The 20,127-nt window shown below is 47.7% G+C and overlaps 1 protein-coding gene across 2 annotated transcripts; it reads right to left on the bottom strand.

Annotated features, from left to right (window-relative positions):
* Positions 1-4,529: 4,529 nt before the first annotated feature.
* Positions 4,530-19,472, bottom strand: LOC135536258 (RING finger protein 145-like). Of its 2 annotated transcripts, none has more exons than XR_010454964.1 (3): positions 18,637-19,472; positions 6,861-7,256; positions 4,530-4,974 (listed from the first exon to the last, which is right to left on the bottom strand). XR_010454964.1 is itself a non-coding variant. In XM_064962623.1 (3 exons), the coding sequence occupies exons 1-3, from the start codon at positions 18,690-18,692 to the stop codon at positions 4,740-4,742; spliced, it is 432 nt and encodes a 143-aa protein (XP_064818695.1). In that variant the 5' UTR covers positions 18,693-19,466; the 3' UTR covers positions 4,530-4,739. The 2 variants fall into 2 exon arrangements, 1 of the variants encoding a protein (XP_064818695.1); XM_064962623.1 differs by having other exon boundaries at positions 6,861-7,001; positions 18,637-19,466.
* Between the last annotated feature and the right edge of the window lie 655 nt (positions 19,473-20,127).

The following is a 20,127-nucleotide window of genomic DNA, read 5'->3' on the forward strand; positions in this document are numbered from 1 at the left end:
AGGATGATGGGGTTAGACTGTACCTGTTTCTAGACACCCCCAGGGCCAGGATGATGGGGTTAGACTGTACCTGTTTCTAGACACCCCCAGGGCCCCAGGGCCAGGATGATGGGGTTAGACTGTACCTGTTTCTAGACACCCCAGGGCCCCAGGGCCAGGATGATGGGGTTAGACTGTACCTGTTTCTAGACACCCCAGGGCCCCAGGGCCAGGATGATGGGGTTAGACTGTACCTGTTTCTAGACACCCCCAGGGCCAGGATGATGGGGTTAGACTGTACCTGTTTCTAGACACCCCCAGGGCCCAGGGCCAGGATGATGGGGTTAGACTGTACCTGTTTCTAGACACCCCCAGGGCCCCAGGGCCAGGATGATGGGGTTAGACTGTACCTGTTTCTAGACACCCCCAGGGCCCCAGGGCCAGGATGATGGGGTTAGACTGTACCTGTTTCTAGACACCCCCAGGGCCCCAGGGCCAGGATGATGGGGTTAGACTGTACCTGTTTCTAGACACCCCCAGGGCCCCAGGGCCAGGATGATGGGGTTAGACTGTACCTGTTTCTAGACACCCCCAGGGCCCTAGGGAGAGGGGCCAGGATGATGGGTTTAGACTGTACCTGTTTCTAGACACCCCCAGGCCAGGATGATGGGGTTAGACTGTACCTGTTTCTAGACACCCCCAGGGCCCAGGGCCAGGATGATGGGGTTAGACTGAAAATTGTTTAGACACCCTAGGGCCCTAGGGCCAGGACGATGGGGTTAGACTGTACCTGTTTCTAGACGCCCCCCAGGGCCCCAGGGCCAGGATGATGGGGTTAGATCAGCCTGTTTCTAGACACCCCCAGGGCCCCAGGGCCAGGATGATGGGGTTAGACTGTACCTGTTTCTAGACACCCCCCAGGGCCAGGATGATGGGGTTAGACGGTATCTGACACCCCCAGGGCCCCAGGGCCAGGATGATGGGGGTTAGACTGTACCTGTTTCTAGACACCCCCAGGGCCAGGATGATGGGGTTAGACTGTAGCTGTTTCTAGACACCCCCAGGGCCAGGGCCATGATGGGGTTAGACTGTACCTGTTTCTCAGACACCCCCAGGGCCAGGATGATGGGGTTAGACTGTACCTGTTTCTAGACACCCCCAGGGCCCCAGGGCCAGGATGATGGGGTTAGACTGTACCTGTTTCTAGACACCCCCAGGGCCCCAGGGCCAGGATGATGGGGTTAGACTGTACCTGTTTCTAGACACCCACCCCAAGGGCCAGGATGATGGGGTTAGACTGTACCTGTTTCTAGACACCCCCAGGGCCAGGATGATGGGGTTAGACTGTACCTGTTTCTAGACACCCCCAGGGCCAGGATGATGGGGTTAGACTGTACCTGTTTCTAGACACCCCCAGGGCCAGGAGGGGGTTAGACCAGGATGATGGGGGGTTAGACTGTACCTGTTTCTAGACACCCCCAGGGCCCCAGGGCCAGGATGATGGGGTTAGACTGTACCTGTTTCTAGACACCCCCAGGGGCCCCAGGGCCAGGATGATGGGGTTAGACTGTACCTGTTTCTAGACACCCCCAGGGCCAGGATGATGGGGTTAGACTGTACCTGTTTCTAGACACCCCCAGGGCCCAGGATGATGGGGTTAGACTGTAGACCTGTTTCTAGACACCCCCCAGGGCCAGGATGATGAGACTGGCCAGGATGACCTGTTTCTAGACACCCCCAGGGCCAGGGATTAGACTGTACCTGTTTCTAGACACCCCAAGGGCCCCAGGGCCAGGATGATGGGGGTTAGACTGTACCTGTTTCTAGACACCCCCAGGGCCAGGATGATGGGGTTACACGGTATCTGTTTCTAGACACCCCCAGGGCCCCAGGGCCAGGATGATGGGGTTAGACTGTACCTGTTTCTAGACACCCCCAGGGCCCCAGGGCCAGGATGATGGGGTTAGACTGTACCTGTTTCTAGACACCCCAGGGCCAGGATGATGGGTTAGACTGTACCTGTTTCTAGACACACCCCAGGGCCAGGATGATGGGGGTTAGACTGTACCTGTTTCTAGACACCCTCAGGGCCAGGATGATGGGGATTAGACTGTACCTGTTTCTAGACACCCCATGATGATGGGGTTAGACTGTATCTGTTTCTAGACACCCCCAGGGCCAGGATGATGGGGTTAGACTGTACCTGTTTCTAGACCCCCCCCCCAGGGCCAGGATGATGGGGTTAGACTGTACCTGTTTCTAGACACCCCCAGGGCCCCAGGGCCAGGATGATGGGGTTAGACTGTACCTGTTTCTAGACACCCCCAGGGCCATGATGATGGGGTTAGACTGTACCTGTCTCTAGACACCCCCAGGGCCAGGATGATGGGGTTAGACTGTACCTGTTTCTAGACACCCCCAGGGCCAGGGGTTAGACTGTACCTGTTTCTAGACACCCCCCCAGGGCCAGGATGATGGGGTTAGACTGTACCTGTTTCTAGACACCCCAGGGCCAGGATGATGGGGTTAGGACTGTACCTGTTTCTAGACACCCCCAGGGCCCAGGGCCAGGATGATGGGGTTAGACTGTACCTGTTTCTAGACACCCCCAGGGCCCCAGGGCCAGGATGATGGGTTAGACTGTACCTGTCTCTAGACACCCCAGGGCCAGGATGATGGGGTTAGACTGTACCCTAGACACCCCCAGGGCCAGGATGATGGGGTTAGACTGTACCTGTTTCTAGACACCCCCAGGGCCCCAGGGCCAGGATGATGCGGTTAGACTGTACCTGTCTCTAGACACCCCCAGGGCCAGGATGATGGGGTTAGACTGTACCTGTTTCTAGACACCCCCAGGGCCAGGATGATGGGGTTAGACTGTACCTGCCCTAGACACCCCAGGGCCCCAGGGCCAGGATGATGGGGTTAGACTGTACCTGTTTCTAGACACCCCCAGGGCCAGGAGGATGATGGGGTTAGACTGCCTGTTTCTAGACACCCCAGGGCCCCAGGGCCAGGATGATGGGGTTAGACTGTACCTGTTTCTAGACACCCCCAGGGCCCCAGGGCCAGACCGATGGGGTTAGACTGTACCTGTTTCTAGACACCCCCAGGGCCAGGATGATGGGGTTAGACTGTACCTGTTTCTAGACACCCCCAGGGCCCCAGGGCCAGGATGATGGGGTTAGACTGTAATTCTGTTTCTAGACACCCCCAGGGCCCAGGGCCAGGATGATGGGGTTAGACTGTACCTGTTTCTAGACACCCCTTAGGGCCCCAGGGCCAGGATGATGGGGTTAGACTGTACCTGTTTCTAGACACCCCCAGGGCCAGGATGATGGGGTTAGACTGTACCTGTTTCTAGACACCCCCAGGGCCAGGATGATGGGGTTAGACTGTACCTGTTTCCTAGATGCCCCAGGGCCAGGGGTTAGACTGTACCTGTTTCTGACACCCCCAGGGCCAGGGGTTAGACTGTACCTGTTTCTAGACACCCCCAGGGCCAGGGGTTAGACTGTACCTGTTTCTAGATGCCCCAGGGCCAGGGGTTAGGACTGTACCTGTTTCTAGACGCCCCAGGGCCAGGGTTAGACTGTACCTGTTTCTAGACGCCCCCCAGGGCCAGGATGATGGGGTTAGACTGTACCTGTTTCTAGATGCCCCCAGGGCCAGGGGTTAGACTGTACCTGTTTCTAGACACCCCCAGGGCCAGGGGTTAGACTGTACCTGTTTCTAGATGCTCCCAGGGCCAGGGGTTAAACTGTACCTGTTTCTAGATGCCCCCAGGGCCCCAGGGCCAGGATGATGGGGTTAGACTGTACCTGTTTCTAGATGCCCCCCAGGGCCAGGGGTTAGACTGTACCTGTTTCTAGATGCCCCCAGGGCCAGGGGTTAGACTGTACCTGTTTCTAGATGCCCCCAGGGCCAGGGGTTAGACTGTACCTGTTTCTAGATGCCCCCAGGGCCAGGGGTTAGACTGTACCTGTTTCTAGACACCCCCCAGGGCCAGGGGGTTAGACTGTACCTGTTTTAGATGCCCCCAGGGCCAGGGGTTAGACTGTACCTGTTTCTTAGACACCCCCCTAGGGCCAGGGGTTAGACTGTACCTGTTTCTAGACACCCCAGGGCCAGGGGTTTAGACTGTACCTGTTTCTAGACACCCCCCAGGGCCAGGGGTTAGACTGTGCCTGTTTCTAGATGCCCCCCAGGGCCAGGGGTTAGACTGTACCTGTTTCTAGACACCCCCAGGGCCCCAGGGTCAGGATGATGGGGTTAGACTGTACCTGTTTCTAAATGCCCCCCAGGGCCAGGGGTTAGACTGTACCTGTTTCTAGATGCCCCCAGGGCCAGGGGTTAGACTGTACCTGTTTCTAGGATGTTCCCAGGGCCAGGGGTTAGACTGTACCTGTTTCAGATGCCCCCAGGGCCAGGGCTTAGACTGTACCTGTTTCTAGATGCCCCCAGGGCCAGGGGTTAAACTGTACCTGTTTCTAGATGCATTCCAGGGCCAGGGCTTAGACTTACCTGTTTCTAGACGCCCCAGGGCCAGGGGTTAGACTGTACCTGTTTCTAGATGCCCCCAGGGCCAGGGGTTAGACTGTACCTGTTTCTAGATGCCCCCAGTGCCAGGGGTTAAACTGTACCTGTTTCTAGATGCCCCCAGGGCCAGGGGTTAGACTGTACCTGTTTCTAGACACCCCCCAGGGCCAGGGGTTAGACTGTACCTGTTTCTAGACACCCCCAGGGCCAGGATGATGGGGTTAGACTGTACCTGTTTCTAGACACCCCCCAGGGCCAGGGGTTAGACTGTACCTGTTTCTAGATGCCCCCAGGGCCAGGATGATGGGGTCTGTGATCTCTATCATGGACTGCAGAGTGGAGGTGACGACGATGAAGAGGATGATACTGAGGAGGAAGGTGCGTTGCAGAGCCTGCATGTCTAAAAGACCCGTCTGAAGAGCCAGCAACAGCAACGTTACCCCCTCAGTCACACCTCTGGTGGGGGAGACACACACACACACACACACACACACACACACACACACACACACACACACACACACACACACACACACACAGACACACACACACACACACACACACACACACACACACACACAGACACACATGCACAGACACACAGACACACACACACGCACAGACACACATGCACAGACACACACACAGACACAGACACACACACAGACACACACACACACACACACACACAGACAGACAGACAGACAGACAGACAGACAGACAGACAGACAGACAGACACACAGACAGACACACAGACAGACACACAGACAGAGACACACACACACACACACACACACACACACACACACACACACACACACACACACACACACACACACACACACACACACACACACAGACAGACACAATAATACTTAATGGTGCTCCTGAGAGAAATTCAACCACATAATGAAACAGGGTCAAGAAATATTGCTGATTCTGTATTCCCTCTATAGTGCACTGCAGAAGAGAATAGGGCCCTGGTCAACAGTAGTGTTCTATATAGGGCCCTGGTCTACAGTAGTGTACTATATAGGGCCCTGGTCAACAGTAGTGTTCTATATAGGGCCCTGGTCAACAGTAGGGTTCTATATAGGGCCCTGGTCAACAGTAGTGTTCTATATAGGGTCCTGGTCAACAGTAGTGTTCTATATAGGGTCCTGGTCAACAGTAGTGTTCTATATAGGGTCCTGGTCAACAGTAGTGTTCTATATAGGGTCCTGGTCTACAGTAGTGTTCTATATAGGGTCCTGGTCAACAGTAGTGTTCTATATAGGGTCCTGGTCAACAGTAGTGTTCTATATAGGGTCCTGGTCAGTCCTGGTCAACAGTAGTGTTCTATATAGGGTCCTGGTCTACAGTAGTGTTCTATATAGGGTCCTGGTCAACAGTAGTGTTCTATATAGGGTCCTGGTCAACAGTAGTGTTCTATATAGGGTCCTGGTCAACAGTAGTGTTCTATATAGGGTCCTGGTCAACAGTAGTGTTCTATATAGGGTCCTGGTCAACAGTAGTGTTCTATAGGGTCCTGGTCAACAGTAGTGTACTATATAGGGTCCTGGTCAACAGTAGTGTTCTATATAGGGTCCTGGTCAACAGTAGTGTTCTATATAGGGTCCTGGTCTACAGTAGTGTTCTATATAGGGTCCTGGTCAACAGTAGTGTTCTATATAGGGTCCTGGTCAACAGTAGTGTTCTATATAGGGTCCTGGTCAACAGTAGTGTTCTATATAGGGTCCTGGTCAACAGTAGTGTACTATATAGGGTCCTGGTCAACAGTAGTGTTCTATATAGGGTCCTGGTCAACAGTAGTGTTCTATATAGGGTCCTGGTCTACAGTAGTGTTCTATATAGGGTCCTGGTCAACAGTAGTGTTCTATATAGGGTCCTGGTCTACAGTAGTGTACTATATAGGGTCCTGGTCTACAGTAGTGTTCTATATAGGGTCCTGGTCAACAGTAGTGTTTTATATAGGGTCCTGGTCAACAGTAGTGTTCTATATAGGGTCCTGGTCAACAGTAGTGTTCTATATAGGGTCCTGGTCAACAGTAGTATTCTATATAGGGTCCTGGTCAACAGTAGTGTTCTATATAGGGTCCTGGTCTACAGTAGTGTTCTATATAGGGTCCTGGTCAACAGTAGTGTTCTATATAGGGCCCTGGTCAACAGTAGTGTTCTATATAGGGTCCTGGTCAACAGTAGTGTTTTATATAGGGTCCTGGTCAACAGTAGTGTTCTATATAGGGTCCTGGTCAACAGTAGTGCACTATATAGGGAATAGGGTGCCATTTGGGATGCAGGCCTAGACACCTGCCTTGTGTAACCCAACCCCCCAGCCCACCTGTGCATGACGTTGTCATTCTGTACTGCAGTGTAGCCCCCCAGGTAGAACTTGGTGAGGTTGAGCAGCCCCAGGCCCAGGTAAGACACCACCGACGTCAGGCCCAGCAGGGAGTAGGGCGTGACACAGCACTCAGAGACACTGAGGAGAGAACACACACACACAGCACTCAGAGACACTGAGGAGAGAACACACACACACAGCACTCAGAGACACTGAGGAGAGAACACACACACAGCACTCAGAGACACTGAGGAGAGAACACACACACACAGCACTCAGAGACACTGAGGAGAGAACACACACACACAGCACTCAGAGACACTGAGGAGAGAACACACACACACAGCACTCAGAGACACTGAGGAGAGAACACACACACAGCACTCAGAGACACTGAGGAGAGAACACACACAGACAGACAGACAGACAGACAGACAGACAGACAGACAGACAGACAGACAGACGATAATATGGAAAATGGATTCAATACACAGTGGGATTAAAATGGATTCAATACACAGTGGGATTAAAATGGATTCAATACACAGTGGGATTAAATGGATTCAAGACACAGTGGGATTAAAATGGATTCAATACACAGTGGGATTAAATGGATTCAATACACAGTGGGATTAAATGGATTCAATACACAGTGATTAAATGGATTCAATACACAGTGGGATTAAAATGGATTCAATACACAGTGGGATTAAAATGGATCTCATTGTCATTTCGTGTCAACGATCTACACAAAATACTCTGTAATGTCAAAGTGAAAGAAAAATTCTAAACTTTCTAAAAGATGAAAAATAAAACACTTTCTTGATGACAAATGTTCAACCCTGAGTCAATAGATGTTAGAAGCACCTTTGGCAGCGATTACAGCTGTCTCCAAGTCTCTAAGAGCTGTGAGTCTTTTCTAAGAGCTGTGCGTCTTTCTAGTTAAGTCTCTAAGAGCTGTGAGTCTTTCTGGGTAAGTCTCTAAGAGCTTTGCACACCTGGATTGTACAATATTTGCACATTATTAATTTTACAATTCTTTAAGCTCTGTCAAGTTGTTTGTTGATCATTGCTAGGCAGCCATTTTCAAGCCGATTTAAACCTGTAACTTTTTGGGGCGACCGAACCAAATGAACATAGAAATGTGTGTTATAGATCAGTCATTCTCATTGAAAGCCAGTCTAAGAAGCTGTAGATCTGTTCCGTGTATGTTATTTCTATGCTTCCTGCTCTTACATTTAGTTTTCATGTCTTTTTTACTTTCGGTTTTCTACACCAGCTTCAAAGAGCTGAAAACAAAATATTTTTTGGGTTATGGAAAATATATTTCACAGAGGTTTAGATGGTACACTGATTCTCTACAACATATTAGTTTATATTTGTCACATAAACTGAAATTAGGACAAACTTATTTTCGGAGCAATTTAGTGCATTGTGCATCTCTAAGTCAAAACTGTAACTAGGCCACTAGGGAACATTCAGTGTCGTCTTGGTGTTTACTCCAGTGTAGATTAGGCCTTGTGTTTTAGGTTATTGTCCTGCTGAAAGGGAAATTAGTCTCCCAGTGCCTGGTCAACAGTAGTGTTCTATATAGGGAATAGGGCTCTGGTCAACAGTAGTGTATAATATAGGGAATAGGGCCCTGGTCAACAGCAGTGTACTATATAGGGAATAGGGCCCTGGTCAACAGTAGTGTTCTATATAGGGAATAGGGCCCTGGTCAACAGTGGTGTTCTATATAGGGAATAGGGCCCTGGTCAACAGTAGTGTTCTATATAGGGAATAGGGCTCTGGTCAACAGTAGTGTATTATATAGGGCCCTGGTCAACAGTAGTGTTCTATATAGGGAATAGGGCTCTGGTCAACAGTAGTGTATTATATAGGGAATAGGGCCCTGGTCAACAGCAGTGTACTATATAGGGAATAGGGCCCCTGGTCAACAGTAGTGTTCTATATAGGGAATAGGGCCCTGGTCAACAGTGGTGTTCTATATAGGGAATAGGGCCCTGGTCAACAGTAGTGTTCTATATAGGGAATAGGGCTCTGGTCAACAGTAGTGTATTATATAGGGCCCTGGTCAACAGTAGTGTTCTATATAGGGAATAGGGCCCTGGTCAACAGTAGTGTTCTATATAGGGAATAGGGCCCTGGTCAACAGTAGTGTTCTATATAGGGAATAGGGCCCTGGTCAACAGTAGTGTTCTATATAGGGAATAGGGCCCTGGTCAACAGTAGTGTACTATATAGGGAATAGGGCTCTGGTCAACAGCAGTGTACTATATAGGGAATAGGGCCCTGGTCAACAGTAGTGTACTATATAGGGAATAGGGTCCTGGTCAACAGTAGTGTTCTATATAGGGCTCTGGTCAACAGTAGTGTATTATATAGGGAATAGGGCCCTGGTCAACAGCAGTGTACTATATAGGGAATAGGGCCCTGGTCAACAGTAGTGTTCTATATAGGGAATAGGGCCCTGGTCAACAGTGGTGTTCTATATAGGGAATAGGGCCCTGGTCAACAGTAGTGTTCTATATAGGGAATAGGGCTCTGGTCAACAGTAGTGTATTATATAGGGCCCTGGTCAACAGTAGTGTTCTATATAGGGAATAGGGCCCTGGTCAACAGCAGTGTTCTATATAGGGAATAGGGCCCTGGTCAACAGTAGTGTTCTATATAGGGAATAGGGCCCTGGTCAACAGTAGTGTTCTATATAGGGAATAGGGCCCTGGTCAACAGTAGTGTTCTATATAGGGAATAGGGCCTTGGTCAACAGTAGTGTATAATATAGGGAATAGGGCCCTGGCCAACAGTAGTGTACTATATAGGGAATAGGGCCCTGGTCAACAGTAGTGTATTATATAGGGAATAGGGCCCTGGTCAACAGTAGTGTACTATATAGGGAATAGGGCCCTGGTCTACAGTAGTGTATAATATAGGGAATAGGGCCCTGGTCAACAGTAGTGTACTATATAGGGAATAGGGCCCTGGTCAACAGTAGTGTATAATATAGGGAATAGGGCCCTGGTCAACAGTAGTGTATTATATAGGGAATAGGGCCCTGGTCAACAGTAGTGTATAATATAGGGAATAGGGCCCTGGTCAACAGTAGTGTACTATATAGGGAATAGGGCCCTGGTCAACAGTAGTGTATAATATAGGGAATAGGGCTCTGGTCAACAGTAGTGTACTATATAGGGAATAGGGCCCTGGTCAACAGTAGTGTTCTATATAGGGAATAGGGCTCTGGTCAACAGTAGTGTACTATATAGGGAATAGGGCCCTGGTCAACAGTAGTGTACTATATAGGGAATAGGGCCCTGGTCAACAGTAGTGTTCTATATAGGGAATAGGGCCCTGGTCAACAGTAGTGTACTATATAGGGAATAGGGCCCTGGTCAACAGTAGTGTACTATATAGGGAATATGGCCCTGGTCAACAGTAGTGTACTATATAGGGAATAGGGCCCTGGTCAACAGTAGTGTTCTATATAGGGAATAGGGCCCTGGTCAACAGTAGTGTTCTATATAGGGAATAGGGCCCTGGTCAACAGTAGTGTTCTATATAGGGAATAGGGCCCTGGTCAACAGTAGTGTACTATATAGGGCTCTGGTCAACAGTAGTGTTCTATATAGGGAATAGGGCCCTGGTCAACAGTAGTGTTCTATATAGGGAATAGGGCCCAAGTCAACAGTAGTGTACTATATAGGGAATAGGGCCCTGGTCAACAGTAGTGTACTATATAGGGAATAGGGCCCAAGTCAACAGTAGTGTACTATATAGGGAATAGGGCCCTGGTCAACAGTAGTGTTCTATATAGGGAATAGGGCCCTGGTCAACAGTAGTGTTCTATATAGGGAATAGGGCCCTGGTCAACAGTAGTGTACTATATAGGGAATAGGGCTCTGGTCAACAGTAGTGTACTATATAGGGAATAGGGCTCTGGTCAACAGTAGTGTACTATATAGGGAATAGGGCTCTGGTCAACAGTAGTGTACTATATAGGGAATAGGGCTCTGGTCAACAGTAGTGTACTATATAGGGAATAGGGCTCTGGTCAACAGTAGTGTACTATATAGGGAATAGGGCTCTGGTCAACAGTAGTGTACTATATAGGGAATAGGGCTCTGGTCAACAGTAGTGTACTATATAGGGAATAGGGCTCTGGTCAACAGTAGTGTACTATATAGGGAATAGGGCTCTGGTCAACAGTAGTGTACTATATAGGGAATAGGGCTCTGGTCAACAGTAGTGTACTATATAGGGAATAGGGCTCTGGTCAACAGTAGTGTACTATATAGGGAATAGGGCTCTGGTCAACAGTAGTGTACTATATAGGGAATAGGGCTCTGGTCAACCGTAGTGTACTATATAGGGAATAGGGCTCTGTCAACAGTAGTGTACTATATAGGGAATAGGGCTCTGGTCAACAGTAGTGTACTATATAGGGAATAGGGCTCTGGTCAACAGTAGTGTACTATATAGGGAATAGGGCTCTGGTCAACAGTAGTGTACTATATAGGGAATAGGGCTCTGGTCAACAGTAGTGTACTATATAGGGAATAGGGCTCTGGTCAACAGTAGTGTACTATATAGGGAATAGGCTCTGGTCAACAGTAGTGTACTATATAGGGAATAGGGCTCTGGTCAACAGTAGTGTACTATATAGGGAATAGGGCTCTGGTCAACAGTAGTGTACTATATAGGGAATAGGGCTCTGGTCAACAGTAGTGTACTATATAGGGAATAGGGCTCTGGTCAACAGTAGTGTACTATATAGGGAATAGGGCTCTGGTCAACAGTAGTGTACTATATAGGGAATAGGGCACTGGTCAAGAGTAGTGTACTATATAGGGAATAGGGCTCTGGTCAACAGTAGTGTACTATATAGGGAATAGGGCTCTGGTCAACAGTAGTGTACTATATAGGGAATAGGGCCCTGGTCAACAGTAGTGTACTATATAGGGAATAGGGCCCTGGTCAACAGTAGTGTACTATATAGGGAATAGGGCCCTGGTCAACAGTAGTGTACTATATAGGGAATAGGGCCCTGGTCAACAGTAGTGTACTATATAGGGAATAGGGCTCTGGTCAACAGTAGTGTACTATATAGGGAATAGGGCTCTGGTCAACAGTAGTGTACTATATAGGGAATAGGGCTCTGGTCAACAGTAGTGTACTATATAGGGAATAGGGCTCTGGTCAACAGTAGTGTACTATATAGGGAATAGGGCTCTGGTCAACAGTAGTGTACTATATAGGGAATAGGGCTCTGGTCAACAGTAGTGTACTATATAGGGAATAGGGCTCTGGTCAACAGTAGTGTACTATATAGGGAATAGGGCTCTGGTCAACAGTAGTGTACTATATAGGGAATAGGGCTCTGGTCAACAGTAGTGTACTATATAGGGAATAGGGCTCTGGTCAACAGTAGTGTACTATATAGGGAATAGGGCTCTGGTCAACAGTAGTGTACTATATAGGGAATAGGGCACTGGTCAAGAGTAGTGTACTATAGGGAATAGGGCTCTGGTCAACAGTAGTGTACTATATAGGGAATAGGGCTCTGGTCAACAGTAGTGTACTATATAGGGAATAGGGCCCTGGTCAACAGTAGTGTACTATATAGGGAATAGGGCCCTGGTCAACAGTAGTGTACTATATAGGGAATAGGGCCCTGGTCAACAGTAGTGTACTATATAGGGAATAGGGCCTGGTCAACAGTAGTGTACTATATAGGGAATAGGGCTCTGGTCAACAGTAGTGTACTATATAGGGAATAGGGCTCTGGTCAACAGTAGTGTACTATATAGGGAATAGGGCTCTGGTCAACAGTAGTGTACTATATAGGGAATAGGGCTCTGGTCAACAGTAGTGTACTATATAGGGAATAGGGCTCTGGTCAACAGTAGTGTACTATATAGGGAATAGGGCTCTGGTCAACAGTAGTGTACTATATAGGGAATAGGGCTCTGGTCAACAGTAGTGTACTATATAGGGAATAGGGCTCTGGTCAACAGTAGTGTACTATATAGGGAATAGGGCTCTGGTCAACAGTAGTGTACTATATAGGGAATAGGGCTCTGGTCAACAGTAGTGTACTATATAGGGAATAGGGCTCTGGTCAACAGTAGTGTACTATATAGGGAATAGGGCTCTGGTCAACAGTAGTGTACTATATAGGGAATAGGGCTCTGGTCAACAGTAGTGTACTATATAGGGAATAGGGCTCTGGTCAACAGTAGTGTACTATATAGGGAATAGGGCTCTGGTCAACAGTAGTGTACTATATAGGGAATAGGGCTCTGGTCAACAGTAGTGTACTATATAGGGAATAGGGCTCTGGTCAACAGTAGTGTACTATATAGGGAATAGGGCTCTGGTCAACCGTAGTGTACTATATAGGGAATAGGGCTCTGGTCAACAGTAGTGTACTATATAGGGAATAGGGCTCTGGTCAACAGTAGTGTACTATATAGGGAATAGGGCTCTGGTCAACAGTAGTGTACTATATAGGGAATAGGGCTCTGGTCAACAGTAGTGTACTATATAGGGAATAGGGCTCTGGTCAACAGTAGTGTACTATATAGGGAATAGGGCTCTGGTCAACAGTAGTGTACTATATAGGGAATAGGGCTCTGGTCAACAGTAGTGTACTATATAGGGAATAGGGCTCTGGTCAACAGTAGTGTACTATATAGGGAATAGGGCTCTGGTCAATAGTAGTGTACTATATAGGGAATAGGGCCCTGGTCAACAGTAGTGTACTATATAGGGAATAGGGCCCTGGTCAACAGTAGTGTACTATATAGGGAATAGGGCCCTGGTCAACAGTAGTGTACTATATAGGGAATAGGGCCCTGGTCAACAGTAGTGTACTATATAGGGAATAGGGCCCTGGTCAACAGTAGTGTACTATATAGGGAATAGGGCCCTGGTCAACAGTAGTGTACTATATAGGGAATAGGGCCCTGGTCAACAGTAGTGTACTATATAGGGAATAGGGCTCTGGTCAACAGTAGTGTACTATATAGGGAATAGGGCTCTGGTCAACAGTAGTGTACTATATAGGGAATAGGGCTCTGGTCAACAGTAGTGTACTATATAGGGAATAGGGCTCTGGTCAACAGTAGTGTACTATATAGGGAATAGGGCTCTGGTCAACAGTAGTGTACTATATAGGGAATAGGGCTCTGGTCAACAGTAGTGTACTATATAGGGAATAGGGCTCTGGTCAACAGTAGTGTACTATATAGGGAATAGGGCTCTGGTCAACAGTAGTGTACTATATAGGGAATAGGGCTCTGGTCAACAGTAGTGTACTATATAGGGAATAGGGCTCTGGTCAACAGTAGTGTACTATATAGGGAATAGGGCCCTGGTCAACAGTAGTGTACTATATAGGGGATAGGGCTCTGGTCAACAGTAGTGTACTATATAGGGAATAGGGCTCTGGTCAACAGTAGTGTACTATATAGGGAATAGGGCCCTGGTCAACAGTAGTGTTCTATATAGGGAATAGGGCCCTGGTCAACAGTAGTGTTCTATATAGGGAATAGGGCCCTGGTCAACAGTAGTGTACTATATAGGGGATAGGGCTCTGGTCAACAGTAGTGTACTATATCGGGAATAGGGCTCTGGTCAACAGTAGTGTACTATATAGGGAATAGGGCTCTGGTCAACAGTAGTGTTATATATAGGGAATAGGGCCCTGGTCAACAGTAGTGTTCTATATAGGGAATAGGGCCCTGGTCAACAGTAGTGTACTATATAGGGAATAGGGCCCTGGTCAACAGTAGTGTTCTATATAGGGAATAGGGCCCTGGTCAACAGTAGTGTTCTTGTACTATATAGGGAATAGGGCTCTGGTCAACAGTAGTGTTCTATATAGGGCCCTGGTCAACAGTAGTGTTCTATATAGGGAATAGGGCCCTGGTCAACAGTAGTGTACTATATAGGGAATAGGGCCCTGGTCAACAGTAGTGTTCTATATAGGGAATAGGGCCCTGGTCAACAGTAGTGTACTATATAGGGAATAGGGCCCTGGTCAACAGTAGTGTTCTATATAGGGAATAGGGCCCTGGTCAACAGTAGTGTTCTATATAGGGAATAGGGCCCTGGTCAACAGTAGTGTTCTATATAGGGAATAGGGCCCTGGTCAACAGTAGTGTTCTATATAGGGAATAGGGCCCTGGTCAACAGTAGTGTTCTATATAGGGAATAGGGCCCTGGTCAACAGGTTTTTCTCTGGGAGTTTTTCCTGAGCTTAATTCCAGTATGTTTATGTTTTTCCTTAAACTCCCTAGTCAACAAACATTAATGACATCACACTTGCTCAGACCCACATGTTCCCACATTATCAACACCGAATGTTGTTTCTAATAACTGGTAAGACTCTGCCCCATATCATTTCAGATTGTGTTACGTTGTCTGTTATGTTATTAATGTTTGTTGAAATGTATGCATGTAAATGTTACATTGTCTATTGTTTTTGTCGATGTATGTTTGTGTTTATTGTAAAAATATAAGCAAAAACTCACTAGTCCTTGCCGATGACAAGCATACCCATAACATGATACAGCCACCACCATGCTTGAAAATATGAAGAGTGGTACTCAGTGATGTTGTGTTGGATTTGTCTCAAACATACAGTACACGCTTTGTATTCATAACGCCATATGTTTTTCAGTAATACTTTAGTGCCGTGTTGCAAACAGGAAGCATGTTTTGGAATATTGTTATTCTGTACGGGATTCATTCTTTTCACTCTGTCATTCAGGTTATCATTGTTGATTAACTATCGTAGCCATTAAACTCTGTAACTGTTTTAAAGTTAACATTGGCCTCATGGTGAAATCCCTGAGCGGTTTCCTTCCTCTCCGGCAACTGAGTTAGGAAGGACGCCTGTATCTTTGTAGTGACTGGGTGTATTGATACATCATCCAGAGTGACTTTAATAACTTCACCCTGCTCAAAGGGATATACACCCGTCTACCAATAGGTGCCCTCCCTCAGCGAGGCATTGGAAAACCTCCCTGGTCTTTGTGGTTGAATCTGTGTTTGAAATTCACTGCTCGACTGAGGGACCTTACAGATAATTGTAATGTGTGGGGTAGAGAGATGAGGTAGTCATTCAAAAATCATGTTAAACACTTATGGCACACAGAGTGAGTCCATGAAACATGTTATGTGACTTGTTGAGCACATTTGTGATTCATTTCAGGAAACTAGGCGTATGTCGTGGGTCACTACCTCACAGGAGAGACATTTGAAAGTCAACTTTTTTAATTTTTTTATATCAAAATTATTTTTGTTGTTGTCAGAAATGCCTTCTGGAACATGTGAATTAGCTGACTGGCCGCGAGCTAACATTAGCTGACTGGCTCGCGAGCTAACATTAGCTGACTGGCTCGCTGGCTAACATTAGCTGACTGGCTTGCTAGCTAACATTTGCTGGCTGGCTCGCTAGCTAACATTAGATGACTGGCTCGCTAGCTAACATTAGCTGACTGGCTCGCTAGTTAACATTAGATGACTGGCTCGCTAGCTAACATTAGATGACTGGCTCACTAGCTAACATTAGCTGACTGGCTCACTAGCTAACATTAGCTGACTGGCTCACTAGCTAACATTAGCTGACTGGCTCACTAGCTAACATTAGCTGACTGGCTCGCTAGTTAACATTAGCTGACTGGCTCACTAGCTAACATTAGATGACTGGCTCACTAGCTAACATTAGCTGACTGGCTCACTAGCTAACATTAGCTGACTGGCTCACTAGCTAACATTAGCTGACTGGCTCACTAGCTACCTGTATGATCTCTGTAGTAATATTATTTGTATCTCAGAGCCATTTGCATTGCTAGTTATAGCCTAAAATTAGCTAGCTAGCAAACATTGAACCTGGTTGGTTAGCTACCTACAGATTCATGCAGGGTAGTAACATTATGAGTTGGGATTTTGGTTCATTGTTTAGCTAGCTAGCTCCATGTCTAAACAAAAGACTCCACTATGCAAGTAACCATTTGAATAGAATGTTCATGATGTCATTTCGACAACTGTTGATAGACGTAGCTGGTAAATTCACTCTCGTCTGAGTGCCACAGCGCAGACTAACTGACACATTTATGAACGCTCAACACCCGTTGAATACGGCCGGTGTGGGCAAACGTTGGCAAAAAAATGTTTTATTAAATTGTTGCCAGTAGCACAGTTACAAGTCACCAACGCTCTGGATAACATGAAAACAGCCTAATCAGCTCTGCTAGGGAAAGTAAAATGGTCAGAGTGAGGATTTGTGTCTGGAAGTAGCTAGCAAGTTAGCCAGTTAGCTTGGGTTCTTGACTGCTGTTGTAAGATCAACCCCTACTCCCTCGGCCAGAGCGTCCAGTGTGAGCTCTGAATGCTGGGATCAACCCTACTCCTCGGCCAGAGCGTCCAGTGTGCACTCTGAACGCTGGGATCAACCCTACTCCTCGGCCAGATCGTCCAGTGTGAGCTCTGAACGCTGGGATCAACCCTACTCCTCGGCCAGAGCGTCCAGTGTGAGCTCTGAACGCTCCGAGAGCAAAACGCTCTGAATTTACGAACGGACAATCTGACAACGCTCTGGGTTTATGAACGCCCAGAGTGCACTCTGGCACTCCAGATTGAATTTATGAACAAACCCGTAGTATAAACCAGTCTTTAGTCTTGGTTGTTTAGGACATGGCATCCGATGTGAATCCTTAAAGAGATGGATGGGGCTAAAGCTTAAGAGGGTGTGAACGATGCTGAATGGGTGGGGCTAAAAGCTTAAGAGGGTGTGAACGATGCTGAATGGGTGGGGCTAAAGCTTAAGAGGGTGTGAACGATGCTGAATGGGTGTAGACAAAGAAGGGCTCTCCAGGAGGTGTACCAAAACATTCAAGGGCAATTTTCTCAAAACTGTGTTTACAAGTTAATCAACTTTCAAAGCAGAATTACTTTCCCATTGTTCCTCAACTGTAGTGTATAATATACAATTTTCTAGCTCTGAGTCTCTACTTTTATCCAATGTAAAAAAACACCATTTCAAATGCCCACATAAGACCGAATCGTGCCGGTCAGTCACATTTTACACTCCTGAACTTATTTAGGTTTCGCCATAACAAAGGAGTTGAATACTTATTGACTCAATACATTTCAGCTTTTCATTCATTTGTAAAAATGTCTAAAAACATAATTCCACTTTGACATTATGGGGTATTGTGTGTAGGCCAGGGACACAACATTTCAATTTAAAATCCATTTTAAAATTCTGTCTGTAAGATAACAAAATGTAGAAAAACTTAAGGGGTATGAATACTTTCTGAAAGCACTGTAGATACATATACTGGTATCATGGAGCTAGAGGAGACTCAATACTCATTTCTACCCAGAATATGAGTGGTTGAGTTAGTGTACCTGAGAATTACATGCATCTCTAATGACTGTACCAGTCAGGGGAAGTGTACAGAGACCATGGCCCAGAGAGTCTTAGGAGCCAGGCGGTGAATGACATGTATCTCTAATGACTGTACCAGTCAGGGGAAGTCTACAGAGACCATGGCCCAGAGAGTCTTAGGAGCCAGGCGGTGAATGACATGTATCTCTAATGACTGTACAAGTCATGGGAAGTCTACAAAGACCATGGCCCAGAGAGTCTTATTGCCTTCTGATTCTATGGAATCTTCCAACCAGGATTTCTGGAAAACCTGGGAATCTTGGGAAAATTAACTGAATTATGTAACCCTTCATGTATCTCTATGGAGTGTACCTTGTGAGGAGGAAGAACAGCACCCCCTCATGGCTGCCTGTTGTACTGTTGGTCATGGAGTAAGAACACAGCTGGACCACAAACAGCACAGACCAGAACACACTGAACAACACTGGCACTGCAAACTGATTCCAGAGAGAGATATCACCACGAGGAGTCTATACAGCTCTATCACCTGAGAGACAGAGAGAGGGAGAGGAATAACGTGAGTGGGTTGGTCATGTGTGAACAGAGACGGGTAGATGGTAGACTGGGTTAGTCATGTGTGAACAGAGACGGGTAGATAGTAGACTGGGTTGGTCATGTGTGAACAGAGACGGGTAGATGGTAGACTGGGTTGGTCATGTGTGAACAGAGACGGGTAGATGGTAGACTGGGTTAGTCATGTGTGAACAGAGACGAGTAGATGGTAGACTGGGTTAGTCATGTGTGAACAGAGACGGGTAGATGGTAGATTGGGTAGGTCATGTGTGAACAGAGACGGGTAGATAGTAGACTGGGTTGGTCATGTGTGAACAGAGACGGGTAGATGGTAGACTGGGTTGGTCATGTGTGAACAGAGACTGGTAGATGGTAGACTGGGTTGGTCATGTGTGAACAGAGACGGGTAGATGGTAGACTGGGTTGGTCATGTGTGAACAGAGACTGGTAGATGGTAGACTGGGTTGGTCATGTGTGAACAGAGACTGGTAGATGGTAGACTGGGTTGGTCATGTGTGAACAGAGACGGGTAGATGGTAGACTGGGTTGGTCATGTGTGAACAGAGACGGGTAGATGGTAGACTGGGTTGGTCATGTGTGAACAGAGACTGGGTTAGAGGGGATATCCCTGTGGTGAGGGGTTAGAGGGGATATCCCTGTGGTGAGGGGTTAGAGTGGAGGGGTTAGAGGGGAGGGTTAGAGGGGATATCCCTGTGGTGAGGGGGTTAGAGTGGAGGGGTTAGAGGGGGATATCACCGTGGTGAGGGGGTTAAGGGGAGGGGTTAGAGTGGAGGGGTTAGAGGGGATATCCCTGTGGTGAGGGGGTTAGAGGGGATATCCCTGTGGTGAGGGTTAGAGTGGAGGGGTTAGAGGGGATATCACCGTGGTGAGGGGGTTAGAGGGGAGGGGTTAGAGTGGATATCACCGTGGTGAGGGGGTTAGAGGGATATCCCTGTGGTGAGGGGGTTAGGAGGGGATATCACCGTGGTGAGGGGGTTAGAGGGATATCCCTGTGGTGAGGGGGTTAGAGGGGATATCACCGTGGTGAGGGGGTTAGAGGGGATATCACTGTGGTGAGGGGGGTTAGAGGGGATATCCCTGTGGTGAGGGGGTTAGAGGGGATATCCCTGTGGTGAGGGGGTTAGAGGGGATATCCCTGTGGTGAGGGGGTTAGAGGGGATATCACTGTGGTGAGGGGGTTAGAGGGATATCCCTGTGGTGAGGGGGTTAGAGGGGATATCCCTGTGGTGAGGGGGTTAGAGGGGATATCCCTGTGGTGAGGGGGTTAGA

The sequence above is a fragment of the Oncorhynchus masou genome, unplaced genomic scaffold (genome assembly GCF_036934945.1).
Source record: "Oncorhynchus masou masou isolate Uvic2021 unplaced genomic scaffold, UVic_Omas_1.1 unplaced_scaffold_5840, whole genome shotgun sequence".
Classification (NCBI taxonomy): Eukaryota; Metazoa; Chordata; class Actinopteri; order Salmoniformes; family Salmonidae; genus Oncorhynchus; species Oncorhynchus masou.